At 49.9% G+C, this 19,300-nt stretch overlaps 1 protein-coding gene across 1 annotated transcript; it reads right to left on the bottom strand.

The window, feature by feature from the left end:
• Positions 1 to 1,256: 1,256 nt before the first annotated feature.
• ODF1 (outer dense fiber of sperm tails 1) lies at positions 1,257 to 3,977 on the bottom strand. The gene is made up of 2 exons (XM_074573702.1): positions 3,769 to 3,977; positions 1,257 to 1,569 (listed from the first exon to the last, which is right to left on the bottom strand). Exons 1-2 carry the CDS (start codon positions 3,975 to 3,977, stop codon positions 1,257 to 1,259), a joined length of 522 nt encoding a protein of 173 aa, XP_074429803.1.
• Between the last annotated feature and the right edge of the window lie 15,323 nt (positions 3,978 to 19,300).

Genomic DNA, 19,300 nt, shown 5'->3' with positions numbered 1-19,300 from the left:
CAGGCTAATGGCAGGGGACAACTCGCCGCTTCTGAGGGGTTTCAAGCCGGCAGCACACCTGCATGGCGCCCGCCCGCAGGCTGCCCACCCTGCAGGTTAGTTAACATCAGAGGTTCGTTTCTGCGACAGCACAACCTCAAGCATTAAGTTTCCCACCAGGAAAATCTGCTACAGGGGAGCGTGCCACAAAAAAAGGCGGCAACCTTCCTCCCCCCAGCCCTGGGGGCTCATGAAGCCTGAACCAGGTGGTGCTTGCTGGTGAGATGGCTTGCCCCAGCGAGATGGCTTGCCCGGGCGGCTTGCAAATGCAGGCATTAGGTACATTTTCCTGTTATGTGCCTTTCTGCAGTGAAAACTAACCCTGCTTCCCACAGGAGTGCGTGCCCAAGTGCTGAGGCCAGGGCAGCAAATGCAATCCCCCTACAAGGCTGTCCCTTGGTGTCACCCCTATCCCACTGATCCTGCTGGTCCCTGTGCTCGGGGAGAGCCAGGGCTGTGGCTACGTGAGGTCCCACTTTGGACCTTAAATTTTTCATTAATGTTACCTAGAAGAAATTGTATTGACAATTCTTCCCCCTCTTCCAACATGAGAAATGTTTTCTTATTCATTTGGAGCTATTGATTCCTACAGCAAGAAATGCTTTAGTCATCCCCTCCTCTGCTGGTAGGCGCTCTGCCATAGTCCCAACGTCTTCTAAGGAAAAGCTCTCTGTCCTTCAACCATGGCTTTTCCCACCCGGGCAGCCTCTGGAAGAATCAAACCAAGGGGCACAGCTTGGGTTTTTTTTTTTTTGGGGGGGGGCTCCTCCCCTCAAGCTGCTCATTATCAAGGTTTTCTTCCTGGAAATATCCTACAGCTCAAATAGAAGTGGTGGGATTGCGAGAAGTGTCCTCACAGAAATGTGACAGATCATAAATGGTGCCTCTCAGCCTTTAGAACCCACGAGGTGGTAATGCAGCAGTAATCCCCAGCCTGAGCCACGCTACCTCCAGCCGTGCCTTCGGAATCCAGCAAGCGACCGCAGGCGAGTATGCCCAAAATCATCTTGGCGTTTTCCTGTTGGCATCTCCTCCTTTTTTCCCACCAAACCCCTTCAAAATGAGACTCACACGCATCTGCTCGGAATGCTGTCTTTTATTTTGGCAGAGGCCCGAGGAGCTGCTGGCGCAGGGTTATCGGGGCAGAGCTAAAGCCGATGGGGAGGAGGGATGTGGCAGAGGAAGGGCTGTGCCCAGGTGCTGCTCCCCGTTGCAGCTCAGCGGCTCGGGAGACAAGGGTAGCACTTGTGTGCTGCTTTGATCTTCACGACGTTATTGGATCCCAGTGAGTAGGTCACCTCGTCCTCACTCACCCCTGGTGGCAGGCTGATTTCCTTCATGATGTTTTTGTAGTTATATTCCTTCCCTCTTGAGGTGGTGTGCTCCTCCCTGTGCTCCGCTAACACCTTCACCTTCCCATCTTTCACTGTTACAGTGATTTCCTTGGGGACAAAACCCTCCACGTCCACCAAAGCCAAAAGCTTGTCATCATGGGAAGAGTCCAACACGCTGTTAAGTCTTCTTTGCATGCTGGAATAAAAACAAGACAACAGCCTTTCAGTCCAACTCACAGAGGAACGGGTGGACCACCTTAAGGACAAGAGAAGTAAATAGGAAACTATTGGATCCACCTTCATGCTAATGTACAGCCCTTGGGGTGGTGTCTGCACCGCCAGAAGGAGCTCCCACCTGCATGACACAGCAGTCAGGAGTATTTCAGTGTCCCCTCTTGGGATAAGGCAATGGTGGAGCTGAAAACTTCTTTTACCTAAATACAGAGAAGCCAGTGCTCCTCTTTCACATGCACGTACGCTCATGAAGCCACGTGTCCATCTTATGTCCTGTCCTGCATTTTCAACGGACAGTTACAACAGATCACATTTTTCAGTTAGGAGTTTTCTTTAAAGCAATCAGTGGGCAGGAGACACATCTGGCAAAAAGAGACCAAACCCAAAATGCTCCTTTGGAGCTGGGCTGGAGGTTCACTGAGCTGTTAAAATGATTTCTAATACTGTCAAACAGCGACTCTGCTCAACCAGAAGGTTGGCTCCTATTCAAAACCATTTGTAAAGCAGACAATGGAAGGGTCACCTCGGTTGTAATAGCTAAGTTGGACACAAGGCACCAAATTAAAAAGATAATGGGTGTGATGGAAGCGGAAATAGGGCAGGGAACGGACAAATCCCTAACGAGTGGTTCATTAGCAAAGTACACCCATTTCAGCAATCCTACTGTAAGCCTGCAATGATTCAACCTGGTGTGGTGATTTTGGGATGTATTTTTTGTGCTCTGTAAGAGCTGGCTCCTCTACCTGCCCCTTTGGTCTTTTTTTTTTATATTGCTGGTTGGAGGAGAATAAATGTGCTGGGAAGAGTTGGTCCTTCCCAGAATTTTTTGTGGGAAGGGGATGGCTGAATTCCCTGGTGCGATGGACTGAAATCCTGCTGGGGTGTGGTTTTGTATGGCAGTCGTATGGACTTGTGCTCAAACCAGCAAGTTGCCCTGAGTGTGGCAGGGCCAGGGAGCTGGCACTCAGGGACACTGTGCCCTGACATCCCACGGCCCTTCCTGAGACCCCACAGCTTCAGACTGAATTTCCACTCCTCCACTGGGATTTTGGTGTGCAGTGATTCTGCAAGGGGATGCTACACCTGCCCAGCTCTGGTACTCAATGCGCCAGTGAAAATCTGGATGCAGACATCAGTCCTGTAACACCTGGGACGTGAAATCTGCTGCTTGACGTCCCTGCATGAGCTGCAGCTACTGGGTAACTTTAAAGTAATCCCACAGTAACTTTTGGTTTTCCTGAAGTCAGTGTAAAATTAACCTGTGGTCAGGCTTTTTTTCCGTTTTACTCTAACTTTATTGCACCCAGGAGATGATGCACGTGGCAGGCTGTGGGGTGATGCTTGCTGCTCTACGGGTAATGAAAATGTCACACCTCAAATTGCCAAGATGAAGGTCTCATCATCAGCAGGCACCACACAAGAGGACTCAGACAGAAGCTTGAGTCTGGGGAGAAAACACCAGTGCCACAGACGCAGCAAGAGACTCCCACTGCTGCTGATGGCCAAGGGACTTCTCAGCCCTTCTGTTTTCTCCATGTTTGGTTGTGCCTTACTGCAAATGGTACCGTTTTATCATTCAAAAACTCCCTTCCTATAGGGTACCTTTGGGTTTTTACTAGAGTCAATCTTGAACTCATTAACAAAATAAAATCATCACCCCAGTGGTCAAAATGGAGATGTAGAAATCCTGAGACTTATTCCTCCTACTATACGAGGTGGGGAAGTATGGACACAGGTCTGTGGTTTGTCAGTGCTGCACCCCACTGCGGATAAGCGCGTTTTGGCTACTGAAGAAGATAATTATGTGTTTAAAGGACTTAAACTGAATTTACATTGAAGATGGACTTTGTTCCACAGCTGAACAGCTTTGGATCTAGTCGCGTATTTTAATTTAGACGCAGTTTGTGAGATGATTAACGTCACAACACCGTAGCCCGAACCCTTTCCAGCACAGGCACTGCCTGCGTGGCTCCTCTCAGGCTGCCTAGCTGAACAAACTGTGCTTCCCATTCCCCTTTCAACTAATTTCTCTGAAAATGGCTATTTCTCTCCCTTCCTGCTTATCTGTTTCCACTATTGTTCTTGGTACCAGTACCAAACCTCCCTTCATCCTGCTTTAAAGGATGATGATGCCCGTAGAAAGCAGACAAATTTCTGCTACCTGCTCAGCTCTCGCTCCGCATCCAGGCGTGCGGTGAGGGCCCTTGTCTCCCAGGAGCCGGGGTCGGGCTGGTGCGGGCAGGACAGGGGCAGCTCCTCACGGAGCTGCTGCAGGTGCAGCTCCAGGTGCCTCATCTGCCTCCGCATCTCTCTCTCCCCCTGCCTCAAAATCCGCTCGGCCTCTTCCAAAAGGCAATTGTGCAACGACATCGTCGCGCTGCAAAGCACGTCAGGGCACGAGCGCGGCCGTGGCAGCCTGCGCTCGTGGCAGGGGGAAAAAAATTGCCTCCGGAGTTTCGTCTGGAGGTGAGTGCGTGAGCGGAGCCATGGGCGTTCCTGCAGCCTCCCTAGCGGGCACCTTATGACGTCACAGGCCTGCTGACGCGTCACAGCTCCGCAGTGGCCATGGGAAGCGCATCCCGGGTCTGTCCACAGCTCCATCCCCCCCCATGGCAGCTCCCACCCATGGACGGGGGGGCTTGTGGCAGGGGGACACGCTGGGGACCGTGGGCATGGCGGGGGTACGTGCGCAGTGGCCGGGCAGCAGAGCCAAGGGCCATCGGGAACACGACTTGGTGTGGTGTCAAGCACATGCTTCAGCACAGCTGCCCACACCATCCCCTCTCGCCTGCCCTGGCACACCGGTGTGGTCATCCCACTCCGCTCCCAGCCAGAAATCCCCATGGACCAAAGCCCAAGTCTCCACTCAAGCTTTTAAGCGCGGTCTCCTCTTGAAACTCATGGGGATTCCTGCTCCCGGCTCCTGACCACAGCTGCCTTGGGAGAAGGGAAACGCACAGTGGGCAGCTGCCAACCTGCTGCAGCCCCCTGCAGCCTTCCCTTCCTCGCTGTCTTGCTGCCGTTCCCCACAGCCTTGCAGAAAATGTGTAAACTAAGGAGAGCTGCAGTCGCTCCTTATGTTTTTTTCCTCCTTTTCAAGTGCTTTGCACAAGGCGTTGGATGTGAGATGCCTACATATGTTTTTCGCTGACACCCAGCATGGACTGCCATGGCGTTAGGCCACCAGAAGCCTTGGCCTGAATATATGTTGGGCTGGTCTGCGGGGTGCTGGCACCCTCAGGAGCACCACCGGCACCCCGGTGAGTGCCAGGGAAAGGTGAAGAATTCCTGCACAGCTTCTCCCTGGCAGAGCATCCTGCTATCCTGCTTTCTCCCATCCTGCTGGCTCTCTTCTGGATTTTTCTCCAGCGGCTACAAGTTTCAGATGTGATTTCAAACACGCTGCTCCCATCAGGACCTTCTCCCTCTGCCTGTTCGCTCTCTGCCTTTTTTTTTTTTTTTTTTAATGGGACAGACACAGCAAATGGCTAAAACTGTGCAGAAATGGGAGGTTCTCTTTATATCCCTTAGCTGACGGCTGCAGTTAAGGTACTTCTGGGAACATTTTGAGAGCATGCACCTTCAAAAATATTTTTGTCCCTGCTCTCACACCATATTAAGCAAACAAGGCGCTAAGAAAAGCAGGCCTGGGTATTTGCCTCCCGCCCCCTTACAGATGTTATTCCACAGCTTTCACCTGCCTATGCATCAGGACGAGGAGCTGCCTTGCCAAGAGTGGGCAACACGAGGATTTCGGTCGATGGGAGACAGAGCAAAAAGGATGCTGCATCCTGTGATTATTTTGCAGAGAAGGGGACAGGATACATGTGCCGTATGCGCTCAGGCCACTGCTGCGAGCACTTATCTGAGCGGACAGATTTACCCTCACAAATTCTGTGTGTGCTGGGTGCTGCCTGCTCCCTCAGCGAGCTTGGGCAGAGGGGCTGCAGCCATCAGCTCCTGCCTCCAGGACTTCCGAAGCCATCGTGTCCTGTCAGGCCATTCCATTGTTTTTTCTTGAGAACGACCTGCACGGGTTTCAGTGTCAGTGGCGCTGGCGGCATGCAGGGATTTGCCTGGCTGCCTGAAAGGCACCTGTGGTGGACTTTCATCACAAGCAGCACTGACACCAAAACCTCCTGGGTCTAGTACTGCTAGAAAAACTAAGAGAAGAGAACAGGAGTGGGGAGTGCTTCATATTTCAGGGAAGTCTGGTCTTTAAGGGCTTGCAGTGGACCGAGTATCAGTGGGAATGCACAGTCCCTGTGTGTTTTAACACAGCAGGAGAAGAGCCCTCGGGAGCCTGGGAGCTGCTCTACCCTGCTGGCACCTTCCCATGGAGGAAGCGCCTTCTTCAATTATTAGCTGTATCCAAGCCCCAAGAAAATGTCCCCTGCAGCCTCCAAGGAGGCAAAGCCGAGCTGGTGCCGGGGGCTGCTCCCGTGGGGCTGCCTGCTGACCGCCTGGAGGGGGCCGGCAGCTGAGCGGGGAGTGCTCAGAGGGGGACCCCAAGAACCGCAAAGGGGAGGAGGTCACATCTCAAGTAGGACAAGAACTTCCTGTTGGACATCACTCACTTTCAAACATTGGTGTAACATACGCAAGAACAAATTCAAACATTCAAATGTAACTTTATATACCTAATGACATTTACATATACCAGCAATGAAAATCCCTTGTTAAAAGCCAAATGCTTAATACGTACTTACGAGACAAAACTTCTTAACAACCCCTAATTCCCAGCAATGATACTCACCATCAGCTTCCGTCCCATCATCTCTGATAAGTGCTGTAGCCCCAGACGTGAACCATATTCCCTCAGACTGACACAAAAGCTAATCCCGGCCTCAGCAGCACCAACAGCGTCGTGTCTCAGGCATCTGCAAACTGGAGAGCTGGATAACGTGTTATTTTCCCAAGGCAAAATGTGAGTTTGGCTTTTCAATAAATCAAAAGAGATAGGTTATTTTATATTGAATAGTAATTTCATCCAGGAAAAAAAAATGGCTTTAGACTTTATTACTCATAAAAGGCATCAATTTTTCAGTCTGAAGACAAATCTTTTATTTAAAAGCCGAATTCAAAGGCTGCCAACATGTGAAGGGTCCCTCCTGTACGAAGTCTGTGTACCTTTCTGATGGCAGTATTTTGTCTTTAAAACTCTGACACTCTCTAGTCTCTTTGGCTCCACATGAAAGAGTCTTTTGGGAGGTGTCTCTTGCATGGTGAGAGTCTGAATCCTTTATTTGACGGAGGAAGCTTTGTCTGCCAAGTCCCATCCGAAGAGACGAGATGTGGAGCAGCCCACTCGAACGGAGCACTGAGCTAAATCTTCCTGTCAGAGTCCTGGGGGTACTGGACCGCAGGAGCCTTTTGGAGGCAAAGACACTGAGCACAAGGATTTGTTGCAGGAAAAGCAACAGCTTGAAAATGATGTGAAGTTCAACCTCCCTGGTGCATGAAATCAGGGGGTTTGAGGGTTCCCCACGCGCCCCGCAGGAGAGCAGAGGGGCTGTGCAGGCAGCAGTGCCCGTGGGATGCTGCCTCCGTTGGGATGCATTTTTATTCCAGGGATGTGAGTTTTCCCTGCAGGCATGCTCACCCGGGGAGTCTGTTCCCACACCTGGAGAGAATCAGCACGGCCCGTGACTGCACCGAGCAGAGGGACCTGCATGCAAAATAAACTCGGGGGCATCACCGCACATCCCATGTGGATAAGTAGTTGTCTGCGGACACAACTCAGCCGAGCAGAGGTTTGCCGAGCTGCTGCTCTCCTCCTCTGCTCCCTTTCCCACCCCACCATCAGAGGCTGGAGCGCAGCGTGCAGCACTGCTCCTGGCGTGTGGTGGCCCTGCTTTGGGAATAGTGCCTGCTTTTCCTTGTCTTAATGTGCCCCGAAACCTTCCAGGAAATCCTGCAGTAGGATGAAATGCCATGTCAGTGAGTGTCCTCTGTGAAATCAATTAACTCAGGGGTAGCAATGCTGGTTTACAAAGACTTCCCAAAACACGTGTGCACGGAGCTCCTCACCCCCGAGCGCTGGCACACCAACTGCGCATCTTCACTTACACTTTCGATCAGTGCTTAAAAAATCATAAAAACTTATCTGCAGGCAGGACATGTTTTTAATGCCCTGAAAACTGGGCTGTGTTTTTTTTAAACCAAAAGGAAATTCACAGCTGTGAAAGTAATTTGTAGCCCTGTTTCCCTTTACTGCAGCAGCTAAGCAAGAACTGGGTGCTGGCAGTGTGCTTTTTTCAGGCCTCTATTGCTGTTTTTAGTTAAAACCCCCACACTTCAAACCTTTGGTCTTCCCCGAGCAAATCATTCCCTTAGCACTTACAAGGGATGGATGGGTGGCTTGACTAGACAACTTAATAGTCATTTTTCATCTTACGTTTTATGATCTTCCTATAAAGATCTACACGGTGATAATTCTTACTGTGACTTCCTGGGGGCTGAGCAGAAGCCTGCACCTGCTTTGGCTGTGACAAGTGATGCTCTTGATTGTACGTACTTGAAAACAGTTTTGGAAGGCGGCTGCCGCCTCTTCCTAGCATTGGGCACTGTTTGCAGCTGGCATCATCCGCAACGTCACCGCCAGTAGGTGGCTGGTGAGGTGGCTAAGGATATCTTACAGCTCAGTGCTCAGTCAAACTCCCTCAGCCCTGAAAAGCCTGCTGAGCCCACGCGTGGGGCTCATCATTGAGTGGGCATCATGAGTGGGTCTTCCATGAGCCTCGGGGGTGACAATGGACTATGGGCTCTACTCACTGTGGTGTTTGTCATGCTAAACTACCCAAACAAAAAGAGCCCGCATGGTGGCTTGTGAGAGAGATGGTGGCCGTGGACTCCAATCGGGGCAGGGGAAGGAGGGGTGGGTTCCACCTCTTTCCACGGAGGAAGGCTAGATGTAAGTGGAGGATGAAGGTCCCACTCCTCAGCTTCTTCCAGTCTACCCATGGGCTGGGGTGAGGGCAGTCCTTCAGCTGTGTGCTACCACCACATATCACCAGACAAGGACAACATGCAAGTGCTCGCTCTGCCATGGCTGTGAGGTAGACCCCCCTGAAGGCAGGTACTGTGTCTTAAGGCATCACCATAAACAGGTAAAGAGACTTTGTGAGGCTGCTGGTTCTCCACCAGGGACCTGCATCCACTCCTGCAGAGCAACGAAGGAGACTCAAGGCCCCTCCAGGTTAATAGAATGAAGAGTATTGCAGGTGGAGCTGCTAAGAAGGCATCTCTTCAGCAAAGCTGGCATGAGAGATCACCAGCCTTTGCCTTTCACTCCCTTATCAGGGGAGGATCAGGGTGGGAGGGCACCTCTTCCAGGGCAGCACCATGCTGGACCACCTCCAGCTGCTCCATGTATGGAGACGGTGAGCTATGGGGGTGGCACAGGAAACAGCCCAGTAAATGGGAAGTGGGGCCACACCAGTGTGAAACAGCTTCTCCAAAATGCCTGCTACTTTTTCAGCAATTTCTGAAAATACGCAACTCAACTCTGTAATAAAGGGTTGGGCTCCTGACTCATGAGGAGCAGTTTAATTTCCAGAAGCAGCTCACTCCTGAGGCCAGATAATCTGCTGAGCGCTAAACAAGCATTTCTTGATGGGCTGCTTCCCACAGCCAGAGCCACGTCCACTCCTCCCCTTCCTCCCCAGCTCCTCAGCATTGACATGCTGTCCTGGGCTTGACCAGCCCCAGATCTCCCATTGGGCTGGGTGGCTGAGCTGGGCTGTGAGAATCACGCTGGAAAACGTCACCCACCATGAGTAATGCTGCTGGTGCCTCTGGGACATACCAGGAAGAGCTTTGTGCTGCAGGAAGGTGAGCTGCTCTGTAATTATTTCCTGTGAGCTGCAGGAGAGCTTGCCTGCACAGATGGGTAATTACGGGCAGACACTGGAGGAGTAACCAACCATGTGCAGGTGACGTGGCCGACGTCACCACTGTGGAGCTAGTGACTTCTCAGGCACGGGGAAGTGGCACCCATGTTTATGTGGGTCTGCCAAGCTGGCCCCACTTGAAAGGGGCACCAAACATGGCTGAGAAGGTATGTGGATGGATGGGAATTGCTTTGAGTGCAGGTCAACTCCACCTTGAAGGTGTGCTGTCTGTCACTTCAAGAACCGTCTCAGCTCCATTTCCCTAGGGGAAGGAAGGACTTCTGCTGCACACTGTCTTACTCCAGCTGCTGGTGGGGTAGTCCCAGTAGTCCCTGTAGCAAAGAGGGTCTTTTAGTGGTTCTCCTTCACTGCAAGTCACCCAGTGCTGTAAATGCAATGTGCGAGTTGCTGGCAATATGCTGATACGTGGACGCTGTGTGCTACCGGGACAGGAAGAATAACCAGGGTAAAACTGCTGTGGTGTGATGCAGGTTTCAGCTTAATCAGGTCCCTGCACAGAGAAGTCAAGGTGAATTTTGACTTCTGCTAAGATCCGGCAATGAAACATATTTGGGGCTGTCAAGGAAGTGAGTCCACTATCAAGCCTAACTTGCAATTCTGTTTTGAAATTGTCTTTTCTTATCGGTGGAACAGGACATCCTCCTGCTTCGAGTCTGCTGCACTCCTAGGGAGCCTGCACAGTCAGATCGAACCTGGCGAGAGGATAAGGAGGAAGGAGTGCATATACCACAGACTCCACCTCTGATCTGGCCCTGGTCAGTCTCACAGATTTTCTTGAACTCACTCTACGGTGACCTTAAAAGCAACAAGATCCCAACACAGCTAAGTCAAACCCAGTGTAGGTTTTTTGGCTCTCTGTTTCTGAGCCCTTTAGCGTCCTTGGCTGTCAAGATCTTCCAGATACCCATGAAGCTGAGAACCTTTCTCTTAAAATGTAAAAGCAGCGTGGAGGGATGGAAACTGGAAGATGCCCTTCAGACCACTGCTTACTGCCAGGTGTGACCCTGTCCTCAGCGAGGAGCAAGGGACCCCCCCACTCAGAGTCCACCTTGTCAGGGGAGTCCATGGGGACTGGACTTGAAGATACTCCAAATGATATGAAACTTGCAAAAAAACCCCCCTAAAATCTAACCCTAAGGGCTGGAAGCATTGCTGCCTTCGTTGCCCTTCCAAATATAATGCCTGGATGAGCCCATTCTTTTGAAGCCTCTCTTGGTCTCTTTTGAGCAAGAATGGATCAAGTATGGAAAGCACTGACCAACTCAAACAGAGTTTGGTCGATATATTTTCAGACCTAGCAGGTTTTGCCAGTGTCCGACATACTGATTTACAGATATCAGCCCGAATCTCTTACCACCCCACCTGTGTTACTAAGTGTGGTGCAAGGACATCACTTTAAGCCCAGTCTGGAGTAACCCTGGTACAGAAAGCCAGACGTTTAACTGAGAGAGCAATTGCACACTGAGCATTGCAGCCACACACTGAAATCAAGTAACCATGTGCTCAAATGGCTAATAATGATCATTTTCCCCTCTCCTCATTTCCATATGGAACAGAAGTAATTAGCCATGTAACTGTGCACCTCTGTGTCCAGCCAAGTATTGCTGAAAGGCTTGGAGGAGATCCAGGGCGTCAGGCTCCAGCTCAGCCTCCTGCTCTTTGGAGTGGCAGCGACTTCCCATACAAACCTGTAGAATTAACTCCTGGGGACGGCATTTCTGGATTCCCAACACACAGTTTATGTAAATGAGATCACCCTTTGATATCCTCTTGGTTTTACCTATGTATTTAACACTTTTTAACCTTCATGGGAAAAGATATTCACGTTATACCAAGAACTGCTTTTTACATTTTTCCTCAAGGAATTCTTTCTCCACTTGAAACTCATAATGGAGCAATTGAGTTCCTTCAATTCAAATTTAAATGATTCGTTGAATATTTTACACTGACTCACTTCTGAGTGCTCAGACACACTGACGCTTAGTCAACTTTAAAAGGGTTTTCTTTTCCTTGTTTTCCTGGTGCTGTTCTAAGGTGTCTTCCTTTCAAATAATGCTTCCCGCATCATCCCGGGCTGTCTTCCACTTCTGCTCTCCCACTGGCACACAGCAGCGAGGACCTGAGAGTGGGCCATGCTTTCTTACACCTAAATGAATAAATTTTCTTCTTCCCAACAAGGTCTGGTCTAAACAGGCCAGGTGGAAGAAAATGAGTATTACCCTTTCTTTTTATAGCAAACCAGTTAATTAATTGCTGACCTGCTCATGGTATTATTCACTTCAGCTTTGCATGTTTGAATACAATTAAAGCGGTGACAGATCTTTCCCCAGCACACTTCAGGGCACCGCGGTATCCGGCGCTGTTGCTAAAGATGCTTGATCCCATGCGTACAGAGGATCTTGACCGGAACTCCCTGCAGCACCGCGCCTTGGAGACCAAAAGCCCACGGCGTGCCTGTCATGGGCATGTCAGTTGTGCTCATTCACTAAGCGTGCCCTTTCTGGAGCCTCTTCTGACCCCAGAATGTCCCAATACCTCCCCATGAGCGCTGGCTTTCTGCCTGCTCACTGCTCCTCTCGTGCGACGGCCTCTGCCGCAGCCTGGCCGTGCCACCCCCGCCATTGCTCCTGTGCCGATGGGGCACCACGGACCGCTTGGAAGATGCACTCACAGCAGCTGCTTGCCATCATGCAGACTCGGAAGGGGTGACGCCACGGAAGAGCTCCTCTCTCCCTCCATCAGGCCAGTCCACCCTTCCCAAAGGTAGTATCTGGAAGCTGCTGCAGTGCTTAAAGAGAACAGCCTGCTGCTTACACGGAAATTTCTTCTCTCTGTCACAACCGGAGTCATTTCCAGGCACCCACATCACCTTTCCATAGCACACACAGGAGGACTGCAGTACTCTTCAGGCCCTAAAGCTGCTCTGAAAATCCCCTTGCTTTAGCTTTTGTTTTCAGCCAACACCACTGCATTCCAGCTGCTGCCATTTAGTTCAAATGGCTCAGCAAACGGCGAGTCTGGCGCCCAGAAGAGTCTGGCACCCAGAAGAGATGCAAACCGCGGAGCAGCTGCAGAGGGTGGTGTCTGTGCTTCCCAGCTCCCAGGTGAATGAAGGAGAGCGGGGGGTATTGCCCAGCAGCGCACAGCTCGCCCCGGGCGGGCAAACGCCCATCTGAAAACAAGTGCCGAGAGCAACTGCTGCCGGTACAGCTTAGTACTTGGTGTGTGTGCTGGGTCTTGTTCTTCCATTTTAGACATCTCCTCTACCTAAACGTAAATAAAGAACAAAATGTTATTTGCTATACAAAAGTGCATTTTATGTTCTTAGTTAATAGCCTGACATCCGCTTCTGTTCCGGACAGTCTTCTACAAGTGAAACTCAGCTTTGCTGCAAGAGTAGAAATCAGTGTGCTAGCGCAAGGTAAGAGAGAACTCTTTTAGTGAGAACTCTTTCATTTCTACAACATCCATGCCCACTTCAACAGAAAATAGTTTGTATATACCAAGGCCACCTTTTGTTTTCTCCTCTGCAGGATGAAGGTAAGGCATACCCACTTCTCAGGGATGTGCCGAGGTTACTCGAACACGGGCAAAGACTTCTGCGTTTCCATCCCTGTGCTTATCCCCAAAAGACGGTGCTGGCGATCGGTGCTGTCACCTTGGAAGACGACCCTGAGCATCCAACGGGATGCGAATGAGAATTCCCATTGTGGCAGGCGTGCTGGACTGGCTGCAGCATCGCTGAGCATAGGAGGAGACTTGCCTGTCATCAGGGATCATTGGGCTTCTTGAGGCTTACACGAGGATGCCTAGAGCTGTGTGAATCTCAGAAGTCACTTTTTCTTGGGAAAATCGATTATTTCAAATTCCCTTTCATTCCAAATTGAAACATAATAGAAATACCGAAACCAAGCTCATTGAAGCCCTTTGTTTAGATGCTGGTCTTTTGATATTTTATGGGATTCGTATCAAGATTTAAAGTGCTTGATAATTCTGTCCTATCTCAGTGAAATCGGTGATTATGTGAAACATTTCCATTCTCGTCTGTTCTCCTAGGAAGAAAAAAGTCTGTCAGTTTTAATGAGAAACAAGTTACCAAATAAATGTATACCACTCACCAACGTCAGCTGGGCACTCCAGACTACTCACAGCGTCTTTCTCTGGTGTTGAGCTCTCACCATCATCCTCCCATCATTTCTGTGACAGCTTCTTTCTGCACCGACGGAAAAAGGCATGGGCTCTGGTGATGACAAGAAAACCCAAACCCTGATTTTGCCTTCCTTTTCACAAGCTTTTGTTCCTTGTTTACAGAAGGACAAGCAGGTCTTGTTTGCAACGAGGATCCCTCTGGCAAGGCGCAGCACCGGCCCAAAAGGACGAGCTGTGCAGGTCCTACCTCACGACACGAAGCACGGGCCACCTTTAGCAGTAGTGAAATGGGAGCTGGGTCAGCCTTACTTCCTCCAGTGAATCTATCCCAGGGCATCAGAGATCTTACCTACAGTATCCTCAAAGCAGATGTAAATAACCTGGTGGTTAAATTTGAAGAGCTTCTGGTAGCTTGTTTCTGCAGCGCTAGCAACAGTGATGAGCACGAGGAAAGGCTGGCTGAGGGCCGGTCACGGGGATCTGAATCTCCACCTGAAAATACCTCTAGGCATCAGGAACATCCCGACGTGCCACGCTACGAGAGGCACTTTCACCACTTAAGTATTGTGAAACGTGAAGTTCCACAATTTATGGATTTTTCTTTCATTCTATTTTTTTCCTCTTTTTCATGGCTGGCTTACAATCTGGGGACACAAAAACTGAATCAGCCCCAAAAGACGCCAGTTCTGAGGCTACATGTAAACTTCTCCAGGCTACGTGAAGCTGCCATGTCTCTTACCAAAGGGGGCAGGAGCTTCAGAGCAGCGATGGCAGCAGAGGTAAACACGTCACTGAACACCAGCTGCACGCGGAGGAGGAAGAGCGTAAGACGTCTCTGTCAAATGTTGTTACCTAAGATTTGTTTAAATTGATTTTCATCCTCTGTGGGTAATTATCAAATTAAATGGTTTAAGAACAAAAATTGGAAACATTCTTCTCCAAGAGAAAAAAAGTTAGCCTTGGAGCTCGGTGTCCTCTCCCAAGAAACCTGTGAAGTATCATCTCTTGCAACGTGGGAACAGTAATTTGGTTGTATTATAAAACAGACTGGAAATATGCACAAATCGGAGTGACAAGCACTTCCAGTCAGTGGTGGATACAAAAACCCCAGCTCACAGCACGAGCCCCCTCTAGCCACATGCAGGGGGTTGCATTTGTGAAGGAGGGTCAAAGACCAGACAAAACCGTTGTTCTCATCATCTTCATTTTAGATGAATCCTGAATCCCTCCGTATGCCACTGCGTAAAATTTCAGTTCTTCCCCTCCTCCTTTGGCAGCACTGTTAGGGTGTGAGACGGGGTCAGACAGTAACGTCTCATATTCCTGAGGAGTTTAAAATTAAGCCTGTGCTTTGATGAACCATAACGATCACACCCTATTTTAGAAGCATTGATCTCTGAGATGGCCCACATGCATCCGGCAGAGCAGGAGATACTCTGCAACTCCCAGGCGCATGTCTGTGAGGGCTGCTGCTTTGGAAGAGGCAATTACCTATGCACACAGACGTTGTGGTGATGAGCAAGGGTTAGGTTTGCTCTGGTGCCCTGCCTCTAACAGTCCTGCCCGTGCTGGATGCTCTGGAGAAGAACCTTTCTCATTTCCAGCTGGAGACAGGGTGCTGCCACAGCACGTCCTGATGTGAAGGGTCCAATGGACACCGGTGGGTTGCGTGGGGCTGTGCCAGCCACGTGCAGCAGGTGCTGTTGCTGCTGGCTTGGTGTTACTGCCGTCACCTTTTCCTTTGTGTCACACCTGCCTTTGAACCTGCCTTTCCTGTTTCTCCTCACTACTCAGCAGCTCTGCGTCTGAGCGGGACCGGCGCTGCACCAGCGCCAGGCGGTGAACGCAGGGATCCAACAGACATGTAGTGACACATCAACATCTGCAGCCAAGGAGGTGATTCACAGGAGGAGCACATCCTTGCTTGAGGGCAACTGTGCCTACCAAAGGGGCAGGGGCAGCAGCTGCAAGAGGTGACTGCTTCAGCCGCCCGACACCGAGTGGGACCTGCAAGTCACCCAGCACCTTTGGAGCAGGGACAGGCAGACGGCTCCCCGGCTGCAGTCAGCAGGCCCCTTGACAGGGTTCACTTACTTCAAACCTCTACAGCAAACACATCTTCTCCCCTCTCAATGTCCTCTGCAGCCAGTGGAGGAGAGAGGTGCTCCTAGCACACCATTAATCCCACCAGCAGCTGTGCACCTGAGTCCATCAGGTCCCCGTTTCCCCCCACTGGCTGTAAAGAAGGTGCAGGGAACCAGCTCAGGTGTGGGCATCCATGCTGTGCAAGCAGGTGAAATGGGGGCTGCTTTCCGAGTCCCGAAGTGTGGGAACCGAGAGACTTTGGATGTAACCTTACTTCAGCTAACACCACTGGCAACACTTTCTGTGCGTGTATGTAATCCTTTTTGAAATGCAGAAAACCTGCTCTGAACCACGAAAGCTCCAGGTGTTGCTATATCTCTTGCAAAGTTTTCCGGTTCCAGAAATTGTATTGGGAGAAAATGCTTTTATTTAAATTAACAGCTGAGTTTCTGCCATTACAGAATGTCTTGGAGCCCTTCCTCCCACAGCATCACATGGGGACACAGCTAACGAACACTGCTAGACCATCGAGTGAGGAGCGAGTCTAAACCTGTCAGGAATATCCAGGGCTGGTTCCATATGTTGATTATATGTTGTGTAAAAAAGGATTTCCTAAGACCTTTTGTCAAGTTAAACTGAAGATCTGGATCTTTCCTTTTTTTAATGTGTCAAGGGACTAGATAAAGCAGAATGGAAAATCCTGTAACAGCCACACTTCACATATCAGCATCGCATATCAGCGTCACATCTTCTCCAGAGTGCCTCCCTTGCCGTGTAATGAATCCTTGTTTTAAAATGAATCTTTCTTCAAAGGAGCTTTCTCAGGTTTAACACGTATTCCTGGTTTCTCCTAATGTATTGTATATCTTCGAAGGAGTGGAGATCCCAGGGTCCATCTTCTGCGTGCTAATGGCTTTTAGCCATGATGGGTCATCTTGATAGGTGGGCAGGGAGGAGTGGGGAATGCTCTGGGCAGGCATTTAGACACAGCGAGGAAGGGTGGTGGCAGGCAGGAATTTGCTGGTGCTGCACCATCTGGGGGTTCCCACACATAGGGAATTTCATGGAGACTCTTAAACCATGGCCAGCTTGCTCTGCTCATCATGCCCATGGCAGCCATCACTCCACCGCTGAGCCTCACATCACCCATTTTTGGAAAAAGCTACTGAGGAAGTGCACAGACAAGCAACCCTAGCTATACCTGATGTCTTTGCCTGTCTCAACCCAGTCACGAGCTGGACTGACAGGTGACTTCATGACAAATGAAAAAATATGTCCTTGATGACTGCCTAATTGTTCAGCTACCAGTTTCCTTCTAGAAACAGCTGTGTTCAGCTATGAAGTAGCCATAGGAAAGAAACCAAATGTTAAGAGGATGAAGATATAACAATTATGGCTATTTGGTAGAGAAATGGGGTCTTTACCATGTGCATGTTGACACTGTGGACCTGCAACTTTTTCAGTTGATTGACCTCAGCTTTCTGGAGCATCCCCATGCAGAAACACCACCTGAGGTGGCAGCACGTCCGCAGGAAATCTCTGCTGGCAAAGCCCATCCGGACACTAAGTGCAAAAGAGATGAGAGTGGGTGGCCCTGCTTCCAGAGGGTTAGTCTGGCTTCATTCAGGTTACCTTGTTGAAATCTCAGCATGGGCAAGGTTGGAGCCCAGGGAAGCAAGGATCTTTCCTAAGAACCTAATTAAGACGAGTGCAGACATGTGCTAACAAAGCAGCCTGGTCAGACCTTGCCTGAACACAGAAGTCAGGGCTTCAGCACTAGTGCGGGCAGGACCCTCATGTCGAATCTTCAGGGATGGTTCTGGGAACGGCTTGCAGTCCCCTGAAGCTGCACTGATTTAAAATGGGCTGTGAGGCATTTCCTGATGTTTCGTTTCCGGAAATGAATTGTGTGCTACAATTTTGCACGGCGGTTTTTGGGAAATGCCCAGACTGGCAGGTGGTGACGACTCTCTTACAGGTGCCTGCGCTGCAAAACTTCTCCAGCGCACTGTGAGGTTTCCTAGCAACTTCCTTCCACCGTCTTTGTGCTCAGATTTGTTTTGAGATGTGGGCCAGCACAAAACAGTATTTCTGTCTATTTAAACTAGTTTAGTTCTTTTAAGCTGGCAAGGCAAGCGCAGTACAGCAGCAGTGTCTGATTTATATCCTTTTCAACTATTCCTTCCAAAACCAACAAAAACCTAAACCAATGTAGGTGGGTTTCTTGCATTATATTGTTTTTTACTAACCAGATCACCAGTCCATTGCTGAATTTGCTGAGCAGTAGGAAAACTCCAAATCCGTCTTTAAAAAAATATAATACACAGGGCCAATGTTTTCTCTGATCTCTGCATCTATTACACTCTTGCTGAGCTCCGCTGGCATACCTGAAATCAACAGATGTTGATCATGTGCTTTGGACAACTCTTTCCAAATACCTGAGAGACAACACATTTTTGAGCCAAAAACACTCTTAAAAATAAGCAAAACCAAAGTAGCTAAACCGAGCTAACCTTCGTGCGCATGCATGTGTATCTAGTTTAAAATTGGCCATAGGTTTTAAGTCTGTAAATTCACTGATAGCATCCAGGTTTGAAGACGTTGAAGTGTTTATTCAGTATTTTGTATTGGCTCAGACAGTCAGCTTGAAATGACACCCTTAACTAGGAAGGAAGCGAGAGAGCAATTTGGTGCTTGGAGCAAACTTGAAAGAGTTTGGGGATGCAGGAGAGAAACTCAGATTATCCCCATCTCCCAGAGCAGCACTGAAACATTACTTGTTACTGAAGTCATTCACTACACAAATACCTATTTGTTCAAAGATAGCAGAGGGGAAAAAATTATCCCCCCCCCCCCATTTAGCAACTGGAAAGCAAATGCCAAGTGCCTCGGTGTTTTCCTTGGCACCTGTGTTGCTCTGTGAGCTCTCTCAGAGAGAGCCATGAGCAACCGAAGTGCAAGAGGAAATGTGGCATCAAGTCCCCCCACGCTCAGCCAGGCTCCTTCCTGCCCTCAGCAGGATCCGTCCCTGCCAGATGCTGAACAAACCCCATATTCACGGGGGCTTGGCATCCCACCTGGGCACGGCTGAGGCACAAACCCAGCCCTTCCACAACCACCCTACATGACTCTGACTTCCTCCCCAGGCTTGGCTGCCACCACGACTATTTCAACCCAGCATCAGGTTTTAACCTCCACCAGAGATCAACTGCACTTACCCCCTTGTGCGTGCTGGGGACTTGCCAGCTCCTGCCATTTGCCATACTTTGCTGCTATAAACCATTGGACTTCTTGCTCAGCACTAGCGTTTGCACCAATGCGGCTATGTCAGCTGTTGGCATCGGTTGCAGAGATCAGGGCAAACTTCCAGAGCAGACCAGGCCTTGGATTTCTATCAAAACCCATCTGTTCCTGGCTGAGAGGTATTCCCACCACCTTTATAGCTGGGTGGGATAATGAGCTCTTGAACCCACAAATTAGCAAAACATGTAGCTCTTTTAATAGTCTTCCTCCCCTGAAACTCAAGGCTGCTACCGTATCTTGTGT

This window comes from Larus michahellis, chromosome 2 (genome assembly GCF_964199755.1).
Source record: "Larus michahellis chromosome 2, bLarMic1.1, whole genome shotgun sequence".
Classification (NCBI taxonomy): domain Eukaryota; kingdom Metazoa; phylum Chordata; class Aves; order Charadriiformes; family Laridae; genus Larus; species Larus michahellis.
This window is presented reverse-complemented; position numbering and strand designations above follow the sequence as displayed.

Excerpts from the sequence above, each read along its gene's own strand:
- ODF1 (XM_074573702.1), bottom strand. The coding sequence starts at position 3,977 with ATGTCGTTGCACAATTGCCTTTTGGAAGAGGCCGAGCGGATTTTGAGG. Across the intron at positions 1,570-3,768 it reads GCGGAGCGAGAGCTGAGCAG|CATGCAAAGAAGACTTAACA; the intron begins GTAGCAGAAATT and ends TTTTTATTCCAG.